The 15,205-nt window shown below is 34.7% G+C and overlaps 1 protein-coding gene across 3 annotated transcripts in view; it reads left to right on the top strand.

The window, feature by feature from the left end:
- Positions 1-15,205, top strand: part of PRMT3 (protein arginine methyltransferase 3) — a 142,139-nt gene that overhangs the window by 102,854 nt on the left and 24,080 nt on the right. For all 3 annotated transcript variants that reach the window (XR_551021.1, XM_008579619.1, XM_008579620.1), the window contains 2 exons: positions 12,199-12,249; positions 12,464-12,551. Coding sequence is in view for 2 of the 3 variants with exons in the window: in XM_008579619.1 (XP_008577841.1) it covers positions 12,199-12,249; positions 12,464-12,551 (139 nt within the window). In the remaining variant the exon portion in view is untranslated. The remainder of the gene's footprint in view (positions 1-12,198; positions 12,250-12,463; positions 12,552-15,205) is intronic.

Genomic DNA, 15,205 nt, shown 5'->3' on the forward strand with positions numbered 1-15,205 from the left:
GCTTCTCAAAGCAAAACTGCACCCCTTCTGCCTACTGTTTTGCAAAGGGTCTTACTATCACTAAGACATTGATATAACTATTACAGAATGACCTTTCGTTTAACAAGGGATATATTCCATGTTTTTAGATCACTAAGACATTGATATAACTATTACAGAATGACCTTTCGTTTAACAAGGGATATATTCCTGGCTGTCCTCAAAGGCTGTGTCATAGTATTCAATCTGATTTCTTTTTCCTTTTCTTCCTTTCATCCAGCATCCAACTCCATGGATATGCGATGGGCTGGACTGAATTCTTGGTCCCCAGAAATTAAGTCATTGTCTCAGCCAGCAGCGTCCAGGGATTGCAACCAGAAAAACACTTGAAATTACAAATATAAAGCCAGAACTTAAGATAACTAGTATAATTACCTTCTTTGGAACATGGCACCTTCTAAATGAAAAACATATATGAATATTGCGAGATTTATTTAGTTCCCACCCCAGATATATGATGCATTATAGAAAAGGGCTTAAGTGGGGAGGTGGTAGCCATATCTTTACCTCGTGTTTCAAAAGAGGAAAAAAACTATTCATTTCTGGAAAGTAAAGTATATCACATCTTCTACCTGCCCCCTTTTTCCTGTCTGTTAAATAGTTTCTTTCAATTTTTCATTTCTTTTTTTTTTTTTTTTTCCTTTTTGTCGTTTTTTACTGACTGGTAACGGGATCGCAACCCTCGGTGTCGCGCCCGTACTGGAGACCGGCAACGGGATCGCAACCCTCAGTGTTGCGCCCGCACCGCGCTCAGCCAGTGAGTGGGAACCGGTCTCCAGATGGGATCCGAACCCTCGGCGGGAGCGCCACTGCGCTCCCAAGCGGCGTACTCTCCAGTATGCCACCGGGCCGGCCCTCTTAATTTCATTTCTAAAGGCTTAAAAAGACAGTAGCATTTGGTATAGAACTTAATCACCTAGCCACAAAAATGAGTTTTAGTAGTTTTCAGTTTTAAACCTTGTCCACAATCACAAAACTAATTTTTTTTGTCCTGCCTTGGTTTTTTTATTTTTTGGCGGCTGGCCTGTATGGAGATCTGAATCTTGACTTGGTGTTATAACACTATGCTGTAACCAGCTGAGCTAACTGGCCAGTCCCTGTTCTGCCTTGTTTTTTTTTTTTTTATTAGCATATTCATTCTTACAAATCATGATATTTCTTTATGCCCTTTGCCTGACCTATCACTTCCTAAACCCCCTCTCACCCTCCCCACCATCTCTAGTATCCTTAGATTTGTTCTCTCCTTCTGAAAGTTCAACGTATTGTTGTGGTCTTTTCTTTCTTTCTTTCCTTCATTCCTTCCTTCTTTGCTCCTTTATGTTTAAATAAATCTGTATATCTGCTGTTTTGTTCAGGTGAATGTATATATTCTTAAAATTAAAAATACAGTGTTTACTTGCCACTGATAGTATTCTCTGCCATTTGAGAAACAAGGAATGGAATGTAGAATCCTTGCGTGGATAGTTTTTAGGGAACATTGGAAATCAGCATGAAAAATGGAATGTAAGGAAACAGTAATCATTTATCAATCAGTGAGAAACTGATGATGTGTGAGGGAGCCGGAGGCGATAGAAATCTAGAGAAGCAGCAAGCTGCAAGACTGTTTAAATAGCAAACACAGGCAGGAAAAATACTTTTCAAGATCACTTGTCATTCAAGCAACATGGATTGAATATTAATACTATATGTTAGCTTCTGTACTAGGCACTTTGAATATAAAAAAGAACCAAAATGTAGCCTCTAGCCTGAAAGATATTTGTTGAGGAGAGAACAACACATAAACAGATCATTGTAATGTGGTGTTTAATAATAGAGGAGCACTCTTACTTTTTCTTGATAATCTGCTCATCTTTAAGGTTTTTACCTTAGGCACGGCTTCTTCTAGAAAGCCTTTCTAACACCATATTTCCTTTTTAGTGGGGAGTGATTAATTGTTGTTGGTACAGATGTCAGGAAATATTTCTCTGAAGTAGTTGACATCTGATGTCAGTTTTGAATGAAAAATAGGAAGTTATGAGAGAAGTAAAGCATCATGGTTTCCTTTTCCCAAAGGTTGGGATGGGTAGAACATATACATTACTTTATCATTTAACAAATAATTTAACAAATTATTTACTCAATTAACAAATCTTTATTCATTTCCTACAGTCCTTGGACATTCCAGGCAATTTCATGCCTTTGTGCAACTCTACACAGTTGTTTTCACCATTTAGATGTTTTCACTATTTAGTTATTTTCACCCCAGGCATTGGGCTTAGGCAGTGAGGATGTGGAGGTGAACACAAAGGTGCTGAGACTGCCCTGAAGGGCCTACTGGGATCTACTGTCGAACAAAAAGCATTATGAGTGTGGGGAGTGTTATTCAAGAGAGTGCAGTAACATTTCATGGATGTATCATAATCTATTCTGTGGAACTAGGGAATGCGGCCCAGAGGAAGTAACATTGAAACTGAGACAAGGGTGGAGTTAAGAGAACCAGGGGTGCGCATTAACAGGCAGGGGTCCTTAGGTAAGAAAAAGCAATGCAGTGAAGAATCTGCCACCTGTAATGGTGGACTAGGTGGACTATGTAAAAGAGAATGACCCTTTGGCTGAGAGCAACTCCAAAAGCTGGAAAAAAACCACAAAATATTATCTGGTTGAAGGTATCAGAGAGGTAAATTAGCAAAGCATGAAGTACTGATACATGATACAACATGAGTAAACCTTGGAAACATGCTAAGTGAAAGAAGCCAATCACAGAAGACCACTTATTGAATGATTGCATTTACATCAAATATCCAGAGTAGGTAAATTTATAGACATTGACTAGATGAGAGGTGAATGGATACTAGATTTCTTTTTGGGAAATAGGAATGTTCTAAAATAGATTGTAGTGGTGGTTGCACAATTTGAATATACTGAAGAACATTGAATTGTACACTTTGAGTGGATAAATTTTTATGGCATGTGAATGACATCTCAATTAAAAAGAGAGAAGAAATCCACATCTGAACACATCCTCATAAAAGTACAGAAACCAAGGACAAAATCCTAAAAGTGGAGCTATGGAGAATTACCTTCAGAGGAGCAGTGAGTAGACTGGTAAATGACTTCTCAACAGGAACAATGAAATTGAAAAGACAGAAGATACTTCAGTGATGACATCATCACTGTGCTGAAAGAAAATAACTGCCAACCCTGAAGCTACTCAGTTAAAATTCCTTTTAAGAATGAAGCTGAAATAAAGATATTTTCAGATGAACAGAAAGAGAGGGAGTGAGAATTTCCTGAAAAAACCTGTACGAAAGGGTAGTCAGGTAAACAGAAAATGATCCCTGATGGAAGGCCAGAAATACAGGAAGGAATAAAGATTAACAACAGTGGTAAATATGTACATGCCAGTAGTTCTATTCCTAGATGTATACCCAACAGCCATGAGTACATTTGTTCACCAAAAGACATGTACTAGAAGTCCATAGCAACCCTGTTTATAAACGTCTGAACTTAAAACTATTCAATTGTCATCAGCTGTAGACTGGATAAATTGTATAGTCACATAAACTTTATAGCCATGAAAATGAATGATCTGCAATGACATGCAACAATATAGGTGAATCTTACAAACAATATTAAGGAAAATTAGCCAGACACAAAAGACTACATGATGTATGATTCTACTTGTGTTCAAGTATAGGAATAGGGAAAACTAATCTATGATTTTAAGGTAGTGATTACACTTTGGGGGTGGAGATGCCTAGCATTGGCTAGATACACAAGGGGGACTACTAGGGTGCTGAGGTGTTCGGTTTCGTAATCTGAATGTGGGTTTCACAGCTGTATTCAGTTTGAAAATTCACCATGATGTGCACTTTTCTACATGCACATTAGACATCAAAAGCTTTTTTAAAAGTGAAAATATCTGGAAATCTCAATGAATGTGGACTTTATAAAACAATATCTTGTGTTTATAGCGAGGAACAAATTTAGAGCAATTAATGCATGCGAGTTATCAATTTATGAAATGTCAAAATTAAAGTACTTGTGTTTTTTTTTTTTTTTTTTTTTTTTTTTTTCCGTGACCAGCGAGGGGACCGCAACCCTTGGTGTGGTGTCGCCCGCACCACGCTAAGCCAGTGAGCGCACTGGCCAGTCCTATATAGGATCTGAACCCGCGGTGGGAGTGTCGCTGCGCTCCCAGCGCCGCACTCTCCCGAGTGCGCCACGGGGCCGGCCCAAAGTACTTGTGTTTTAGACTCGGAAGAGTCAATCCCTTTTGTCCCCTATATCACTTTAATAAGCAATTTTGAAATTACAAGGGAGCAATCTAAATAAATTTAAAAGGCGTTTCAGTTATTAGCTGAGGATACTTTAAGTAGATCAAAAATTAATTACATTGAGTTTTTCAGTAAAAGTGTCTTTTTTCACATTTTTAGACCTATTGTCTGTCTTGCTATTTCCCATATTGCTTGGTCTATTTCTAAACACCATTCAGTCTGGTAGTATCCCTAGAGATGTATATAGCACTTAATGTGTATTGTTCCCTAGAGGAATCATGAAAGAAAGAAAAGATGCAAATTTTCTCTTGGGAAAAAATAGAAAATTAATTGAAGAAGGAAGTGTCCATAATTTAAGATAAAGTTAATATTGGGAGCAAATCATAATATGTAATTTTAATATTTGTTGATTATGTCTTAGTTTAAACACCAATTATCACTAGCCGAGTTTATGCTCTGTATGCAGCAGTTTGTTTGTATTTTCATCTGGTTGGTTTATCTACAGTGATGTAAGCTATAATAATCACTTTTATGCGTTATGTGCTTAGTCTTTGCTTGCTTCAGACTCATCATCATTTGGCTTTTGAATTCCATGTCAAGATTTCTAAAGAAATTCTCCAACAAAAAACGAATTGTATTTTTGTTATAGTGATTCTGCTGCATGGATTACAAGCATTCTGTCTCCATGCTTGGATAAACTCCATCAAAAGCACATTATCCTCCTCCTTCTGTGGCCAGCTGCCTAATTGTATCTGCTGTAACCACACGCTGTTGGAACACGATACCAATGAAGAACAGAAATGATAAATTACTCCCTGCAGGTGATAGTGATAATGATAATTTTTAATTTCCTTTTTTCCTCATAAGGTCTAGCCTGATCTTATTTCATTGGCTGCCATTCTGTTACATACACACATGATGTGTCCTCTTTAAAGAAATACTCATCACACCAAAAGACATGAGAAGGTGATTCATTTCTATCCTAAATCGTTGTTCTTCAAATGAGCATATATAACATGAACTGCATTTACCTTTATACATATGGAATAAACAAGCAAAACAAGGCTTAACACAGATTTTTAAATGATTCACTTTACAAATGCTGTGAGTTATATTCTTTTTTGTAAAATCCACAAAGAGGAAACAAGCAGCTCATTCTGAAACTGTATTCTAATGCTTAGAAATATTTAAAATGCACAATAAAGGTACATGCTTATATTATTTTTCTGTGTGTTTCAAAATGGTTGTGGAGGATTCTCACCAAATTTCAAATTTACTGTATGCATGTATTTTTCTTTCATTCTCTTTTCTTCTATCATCATTGTTATTGTTTTTGTTTCATTATTATCAATTACCACCCATTTCCCCTTGTCTCATTTTAAGGGACTTGATAATTTTTCTGCTTGTGGTGTAAGTCAGTGAAATTTTATTTATTTAATTGTGACCTTGCCTTTGCAGATTAATCCAGCTCCTACAGATACTTTCTAATGCTTTTTTTCTTCCTCAGCAGTTCTCTGCCCCTTATAAGATATATAGGTGAGACAAAAGAGAAATTTATTCTGTAGTCAGGCTTCTAACATATCTGGTCTTTTTCAAGCACGTGTCAAGTTGTAGCTTTAGTTATTTATTGCCATTGCCTATTGATCATCATTTTCAACTTCCTGTGGTTGTTTATTCTTATATTTGAATGACTCCCACAGAAAGAATGTAAGTTCATTGAAATTAACATTTAAAAGACCTAAAGAAAGCCTGTCAAAGTGGTGGTAACAAGGTGGTGAAACTGTAATTGAATAATAGTGGCATGTTTATGTTCTCCAGACAAAATAAATAGCTTTGTTCCCAAATCAGCTGACATATTTGATTGATTATATCATTGTTCTTTATTTTCAAATGGCTTTGCAGAAATAAAAACACTAATCATAGTTCAGTTGGTTAATATGACTACATTTCAAGTTTAAATTGTTTTTTTTCTTCTGTTTTTCATTTCTATTTTAGTCGTTAAGAATCACTATCCTACAACAATGACAACAAATACCTGTCTCTTTAAGAGGCATTCTAGATCTCGCTTGTGTTTGAGAGAAAATACCCATTTTAAAACCAGAAACTCTTCGGTTTTTCAGAGCAAGAGTCTTCCACTTTCTCAGTTAAATATGAATGCTGACTGATGAGTAGATTATCTGCACATAATTTTTTTTTTTAAAAGATGACTGGTAAGGGGATCTTAACCCTTAACTTAGTGTTGTCAGCACCACGCTCAACCAGTGAGCTAACCAGGCATCCCTATATAGGATCTGAACCCGGGGCCGTGGTGTTCTCAGCACCACACTCTCCTGAGTGAGCCACGGGCTGGCCCTCTGCACATAATTTTTAATCCCAGGTGAATTTCTTCCTAACTTCTCATGCTTCTGCTTTCTGCTTAATGTGTGCTATGGAACTGATTTAGTGTTACCCTAAACCAAACATCATTAGGAAGGTAAATCTGCTTGAGGAGTCAAAGATACTATGGTGCTTTTCAAAGGGAACTATAAAATAGATGCAATTTCAGATTTATCTTTGTCATAGTCCCTTCCAAATGCTCATAACCAAAATTAACTATATCTTTCATTTTTATTTTTCTTATTTATTTTCCTTGAGGTTTATAAACTGTTTTTTGGTTACCCAAAACTATTCAATATTTTTTTCCACTAAATAATATTTTTATATTATTTAGGGAGTATGGAAGGTTAGTTTCTTCCTTGATTTTTAAGTGAAATTCATAGATAGATTTGGGATTGGAAGATACTTCTAAAATATCTTTTTATTCTCAAATCTTTTTATATATTTTTTAAAATTTTGTCATAAACTCATGTATCAGCCTCTCCTCTTCATTAAGAAAGGTTAGTTTCTTCCTTGATTTTTAAGTGAAATTCATAGATAGATTTGGGATTGGAAGATACTTCTAAAATATCTTTTTATTCTCAAATCTTTTATATATTTTTTAAAATTTTGTCATAAACTCATGTATCAGCCTCTCCTCTTCATTAAGATCTGTTTTCTGTATTCTGTAATTATAAGTCTATAATTGTCCTACCAGATAGTCTCATTTTTACCAGAGTTAAAAATACGTTTCTCTTTGTGTATTTTATACATTTCAGACTGAGGTCACATTTTCTGATGATGTTATAAGAGCTTCTTTTAAACCAGAATTTGTTATTTTTACAGCAGATTTTATTAGTTTACTAGAATTTTTTCCCACTTTCTTTTTTTTAGTGACATAGAATATAGGGAGTACTTAAAACATATGTGTACTTTAAAGAATAATTATGAAGTGAAACACACACTCCCACCAAACCCATTTACTAAAATCTTTAGAAGTCTTTTTAAAGTTTTCATATAGTTTCGCAATTTCTTTTTACTGTCACTATTTCATTTACATCTTTTCTCCTCTACTTTATACTCTCTCTTGGTTCTGTTTTGCTAATCTCTTCATTGGAAAATGTCACTTTTATAGAATTATTAGTTTAGAGAAATTTGTTATTCTTTTTTTCTTTTCAAATTTGTTTAGTTCCTATGACCTGTTAGACACTGCTATAGCCCTTGGGTGTGCAGAAATGAGTGATTTTGAGGGGGAGTCACTAAGGGAATTGAGACAAAAGTTATAGTTGAATTCAGTGCTGCTTCATGCAATATTATGGATATAAGTTAAATTTGCCTATTACTAAAAATTACTTATTTTCACAGAAGCTGTTCATTTTTGTTGGAAATATAGATAAGCATAAAAATATGAATACTCCAAATCTGTCATCCTCTATCAATAGCTTGGTGAATCTCTTTCTAGATGTATACATATAAATTCACATTTGTATAACATACAGTATGAGCTCATAACATGCATACTATTTGTCAGGTTGTTTTTCACCCGCTAGTGTATTGTGACTATTTTTTTAAATCAATAAATACTTGTCTAAGGATTAATTCTGAAGGCCAAATAGTATTTAAAGGAAAACCATTTCTCTATCACAACACTTCTGATGCCAAACGTTTGGGTTTTCCACACCAACAACCAATTCTTCAATTTTTTTGTGACACCAACTGGGTGTCCTAGAATTTAATTCAATTCTGACACTACCGAATCTAGTGCAGACTCCACAGGTTAAGGGCTCAGTTCCAGAAGACTGCCTCCCTCTTCAGACACCAGCAGCAAATAGTGAAGTCCCCAGGTTACCCACACTTCTGTCCAACTTGGCTATAAATCAAGGTTCCCACAGCTGCCTCCTCAGATTATAATTCACTGGAATGGTTCACAGAACTCAGTGAAATACTTTACTTACTTTTGTTGGTTTGTTATAAAGGATACAAATGAACAACCTGATGAAGAGGTATGTAGGGTGAGATGTAGAAGTGTCCCAACCAAGGAAGCTTCTGTCCTCATAGAGTTAGGGTTTGCCACCAACCTGGCACATGGCAACTCACCAACCTTGGAAGCTCTTTGAGGTTAATGGAGGTTCTGTTATGTTGGCATGATTGATTATATCATTGCCTATTGGTGATTAACTCAATCTCCAGCCACTTTCCCCTCCCCAGAGGAAAATTCTATCTGGTTGTTTTTATTTACTTTTTTTTTTCTAAATATGTCAAACATTTTTTCACATGCTTATTAGTCATTTGATTTTTCTTTTATTAATTTCCTGCTTTGTCTTTTGTTCATTTCTTTTAGCATATTGTTTTATTATTAATTTCTAGTAGCTTAATATACAAAGAACAGTGATCCTCTGTTATATATATTGAAAATATTTTTTGTTTTGTTGTCTTTTAATTTTGATACTAAAATTATAATTTCCCTTATCATAAGTTTCTGCCTCGTGTTATTCTTGAAAAGCCTTCTCCACTTCTAGATTTTAAAGCAGTTGTATAGATGGAATCACACTCTTCCTATGTCCCTCCTCACCCCCACCCTTCACACTGACCTTTGTGATTACAAGTGTATACATTGAAAACCCCACCAGATGATGTTATAATTTTTGTCTTAAATAATCATAAGTATTTTAAAGGAATTCAGAGGGAAAAGGTAGTCTTTTATATTTACCCAACTCTTTGTCACTTCAGTCGTTCTTCTGTTATTCTTGATGTTCCAGATTTCCTTTTGGCAGCATTTCCCATCAACCTGAAGAACTTCTTTTAAAATATCTTTTAAAGAAAGTCTGTTGGCAATAGATTTCTTTAATTTTCTTTCACTTGAAAAATGTCTATTTTGCCTTCATTCCTGAAGGATGTTTTTGCTAGATATAGAATTTTTAAAAGGTTTTTTTCTGCTCGAGTATCTTTTTTCTTTTCCATCTGGACCTCCACTTATATGTATTTTAGATCTACACGTCCCTGAGCATTTTATTGCAATTTTTATTCCTTTCTTCTTCAAACTGGGTAATTTTTATTGATCTATATACAAATTCACTGATTTTTTCCTCTGTCATCTCCATTCTGCTATTCAGCCCAGGGAGTTTTTTGTTTCAGTTATTGTCTTTTTCAGTTCTAAAATTTTCTTTCTTTCTTTATGGTTTCTATTTCTCTGCTGAGAATTTATATCTTTTGTTTCATTTTAATATGTTTTCTATTACCTTATGGAGAATAGTTATAATCATTGCTCTAAAGTCTGCCTGATAGTACCAACATCTGGGTCATCTCAGAGGTGGCAACTGTTGATTGTATTTTCTTTTGAGAGTTGTTAAATTTTCCTAATTCTTTGTATGTTGAGTAATTTGAGATTGTATCCTGGATGTTGTGTATGTTGTGTTGTGTAGACTCTGAGTTCTGTTATAATCTTCTGGAGAATGTTGATGTTTGGTGTTAGCAGGCAGTCAGTCCAGTTAAGATCAGACCATGAGTTCTGTCTCACAGTGTCTGGGCAGACAGTGGTTAAGTCTCAGTTTCATTCTCTAAACTTTTCTTATGCTGTTTGGGGCTCTCCTGTACATACATAGTTTGGAGATTAGTCTGAGACTTTTATGGGTTTTTCAAATCTCAAGTCAGTTCTCTTAAGCCTTTGCTTGTTGGTACTGGATTTTCCCGTGCATGTTTTATTCAGCAATTAATACTGAGACTTGTGCCAGAGATTCAAATTTTAGTTCAGTTCTTTAAGCCTTTGCTATGTTGATTTGGGTCTAACCTAAGCATGTTAGTTCAGGGGTTAGGCTGAGACTTGTGCAGGTTCATAAACAGAATTAGGGGATTCTTTTCCCTAGCTCTCTCCTCTCCATATTTGTCTGATACTCTCCATTTTTTTCAGAGTTGAAAATTATCAGTTTCATTCAAGTTCAGTTAGTATTTTAATAAATTATACTGACTAAGTAATAAAGCTAGCTATATTTAAGAGAAAAACTAAAAAATTTAATTTGATGAAAATTTGTTGAGAACTTACTATATAATTTTGTACTAGGTAAGGGACATAGAAATATGAGTTACACAGAGGCCCTGCTCTTACATAAATTACAGTCTGATAGGGCAAACTATATAGCATGGTAAGTAATATAGTAGAATTAGGTACAGTAAGCACATTCACTCAGCAAGTATTTATTGTGTACTATGGGCCAGGCAATGCTCTGGACACTGAAAATATAGTGCTGAACAAGATAGGCATACAGGAATAAGTTTAATAAAATAGTTGAATTAGTCCATTTAGGGGTATGTTAAATATTGTGAAATCAACTGAAAAAGTTATGTTTTAGAAATATTCTGATTAACTACATGGTTTTCTATGGTACGCATTAGCTGAGTGCATTGTGTTATAATTCTACTTGGTAGAATTATAAATAGTATTTTCATTCTCTCTTGGTATCTAAAATGTAATGAACCTCAAGGTTAAATATTGAATTTGGTTTGGACACAATCCATGTTAACTCTATAAAATCAATAAAACTTCACATTCTTAACAAAAGCAGCAGAGTATGCAAATCAGCTTTATAGTGATCTTTCAATAATCAATGTCTTGTTTTTAACACTTTATAAGTTTAATTTAATGACAGTTTTAAAAAATAAATTGTCAAGCTAGTCCCATTAGTGAAAGAAAAAGGAATGGTACCGTTTAAATTTTAAACGAAAAAAGATCAAAATCATATATTCATCTGAATATGTTAATTTCTTCTGGAGACCTTTTTGTACTATCACTGTAACTCTTAGAGTTAACTTTGGAGTTTCTCCTTTGGCTATTTTCTTAAACATCAGTTTATCTGAGGAACATTACTCATTTTTATTACATTTTCAGAAAAAATAGGTAACATTAAAAAATTCTTTCTGTTGAACTCATCACAAAAGTATTCATAGTACTTTAAAATTGGATGCACTAGATCAGATAAATGATCTGGCTTTGTATAAAACAGTGTGTTTCAGTTATTTATTGCTGTGTAATAACCCATCCCAAAAGTTAATTGGCTTGAAGCCATAATCATTTATATTTATTTGTTTATGATTCTGCAGTCTGGATTGGACTGATCTGACTAGTGCTTCTGCTGGTCTCTTCTGGGGTCTCTCATGCAGCTGCAGTTTTCTGGAGGCTTCACTAGAGCCAGTGGGTCCAAGATGTTGGCATCTCAGTTGGCAAGTCTGGATTGGCTAGGGGCTGGCTGAGCCTCTCTCCTTCCATGTGGTCTCTCATGGAAGCCTAGCATCATTTCAGTAGCCTAGCATGATCATTCGTCTAATAAAACATACGTTGATTGTTTGACTAGCTTTGTTACCCTTATTATTATATTGTTTTAGTGAGAAAAAACCAAATTATATTACTTCATTTTTAATGATAATATCTTTTCCAGGAAAAATGGTGACATGTCGTAAGTTTAAGAAGTAATCTGGTCTTTGAAATGGTTTATCATTTGCCGTGTCTTAAAAGATTAACATCATGTAATTAGCTTAATAATTTTGTTTTAAACAGGCAATTGCTGGCTACTTTGATATATATTTTGAGAAGAATTGCCACAACAGGGTAAGTATCATGAGTTATCTCTTAAGAATTAATTATGTGAAGTACACTGTACATTTTATTCTTGTGCCTCAAGGTGTTTGATCAGAAGCATTTTGCTTTTGTAAGCAATTGGAGCTTGTATTTGATGTAGTAGATTAATGTACCATGATATTAAAAATCTTGCAAAAAGAAAATCTTGTACTTCATCAGATACTTTTGAACTTTACCAATGTAGGTCGTGTTCTCTACGGGCCCCCAGAGTACCAAAACACACTGGAAACAAACAGTATTTCTACTGGAAAATCCATTTTCAGTTAAAGCAGGTGAGAGAAAAATAGAGGGGGAAAAGTGTCTTACTTATTTTGAGATAAACAACATTCATTTTACAACCAGTTTTTATTTATTTATTTTCTTTATTTCCTTTTTTATACCACTTTTCATATGCCCACTGTATTTGAAACAATTTAATAGATCCTAAGATAAAATGTTCTTAGAGCTTACCATCTAAATCAATTTTAGATAGCATATCATTTAATTAAAGACAATTTAAGAAAGTTTCGTATTCACATCTAATTTCTGCCAATTAAAATAAGTGGGGAAAATTACGTAGTTCTTAGAGAACCACAGAATAATTCAGAAAACTTTTCTTTCGGCAATAACTAGTATTTAATAAGGTGCAACTTTAACTAAAACAAAATATTTTCATTTCCCAAGTGACTAAAGAGAAATATCACCAATAGAAGTAAAGTGTAAATTAAAAAGAATGTCCTTCAATAGTTATTGTATTAAAATATATTTGTCTAGAATTCTTTTCACTATCTCTTCTCCATGTGTTCAAGTCTTACACAGTGTTCATGGATGTGTCAAATTCTGTGTTCCTTTGTTTTAACCTCATTGATTGTTTCACTTATATTAGCACCTTTAGTTCTTATATACCTACACAGAAGTTAGAATTTGAATTTTTTTACTTAAACTGATTATTACATATGTGTCTTCTTGTCCCACTTTCACTGAAAGCCTCCTGAGGGAAGGAAAACTAAATGTACAACAAGCTTCAATGAAAAGATACCCATCACTAGTAACTCAGGGAAAGGCTGACTAAAACCAGGAGACACTGTTTCTCTTCCATCAATTCCAGTTAAAAATAAAGTTTAACAATGCAAAATGCTGGCAATAATGTAGCCAGACAGAACTTTCATACTCTTTTGCTGGTAGTTTTAATTGGTACAACTTTAGGGAACAGTTTGATACTATGAAATTAAGTATAGGTGTACTCATCCTTACAACCAAGCAGGTTGTAAGGTGTTTTTTTCCTAGGCATATATTCTGAACAATCTCTCTCACACTGGTGTACTAAATCTTCACAGCAGTATGGTTTGTAGAAGTGAAAAATTAGAAGCAACCTTAATGTTCATTAGCAGAATATGGATGAATTAATAAGGTAGTTGCATAGAATAAAATCTCTACAGCAGGTATGTATGTATGTGTGTCTAGAAAAAGCAACATTGAGCAAAAAAAAAAAAAAAAGTTGCAGAATGACTCCTACAATATATCACTTTATGAAGTTTAAAAACATGTAAAATAACTGTACATACACATATATAGTAAAACTGTGAAGCGACACTTAAGGATAACCACTAGATTCAACATAGTGTTTACCTCTGGGGAAGGACAGAAGTAGGATAGGGCAGGCTACAAAGGAGGTTCAATGTCATGCATACTGAACTCTTTCTTTTAAAAATAATTTTTTAAAAACTATTTCTTTTAAAAACTATGGCAGGGGGCCGGCCCGGTGGCGCACTGCTACAGTGCGCCGCTTGGGAGTGCGGCGGCGCTCCCGCCGAGGGTTCAGATCCCACATACAGACCAATTAAACTTTATTTACCAAACAGGCAGCTTGGCTCAACCTTTTGAAAAATAAATCTCCACACACAGATTGCTTCACTGGCAAATTCTTCCATCCACTTAAAGATGAAATAACACTAATTTTACAGTCTGTTCCAGACAATAGAAGAAAAGGGAACTAATTTTATGAGGCTAGTATTACATTGATACTAAAACTATATAAAAATAGTATAAGAAAATTAAGCTATAGACCAGTATCCATCATGAATATAGATGCAAAAATTCTCAACAAAATATTAGCAAATTGAATCCAGCAATATATAAAAAATAATAATACACTATGACCAAGTGGGGGTTTACCCTAGGAATGCAAGCCTGATTTAGTATTTTAAAATCATACTATCTACCATGTTAACAGTCTAAAGGAGGAAAAATCACGTAATTGCACCCACAGATGCAAGAAAAGCATTTAACAAAATTGAATGTCCATTTATGATAAGAAATAAAAGAGAACATCCTTAATCTAATAAAAGGCATCCACACAAAATCTACACCTAACATCACACTCAATGGTGAAAGACTGAATGCTTTACCCCTAAGTTTGGGAAGAGGGAAGCATGTCCGCTCTTACCACTCTTATCTTGTATATTGGAAGTCTTAGCCAGTGCACCAAGGAATGAAGAAGAATTAAAAGACATAAGAAAGGAAGAAATAAAATTGTCATCATTTACAGATAATATGATCATGTACATAGAGAATTCTAAGTAATCTACAAAACCATAGAGCTAATGAGTGAACTTAGCAAGGTCCATGATACAAGGCCAATATACAAAAGCCAGTTGCATTTCTACACACTAGCAATGAAGAATTGAAGATTTAAAAAAACGTAATAACACTTACAGCAGCATCAAGAAAAAATAAAAGCTTAGGAATAAATTTAGCAAAATATATGTAAAACCTGTACACTCAAAACTAGAACATTGCTGAGAGAAATTAAAGAAAACCTAAATAGAGGGCCGGCCCGGTGGCGCACTGCTATAGTGCACCGCTTGGGAAGTGTGGCGGCGCTCCCGCCGAGGGTTCGGATCCCACATACAGACCGGTTCCCGCTCACTGGCTGAGCGAGGCGCGG

The sequence above is a fragment of the Galeopterus variegatus genome, unplaced genomic scaffold (genome assembly GCF_000696425.1).
Source record: "Galeopterus variegatus unplaced genomic scaffold, G_variegatus-3.0.2 Scaffold1926, whole genome shotgun sequence".
Lineage (NCBI taxonomy): Eukaryota > Metazoa > Chordata > Mammalia > Dermoptera > Cynocephalidae > Galeopterus > Galeopterus variegatus.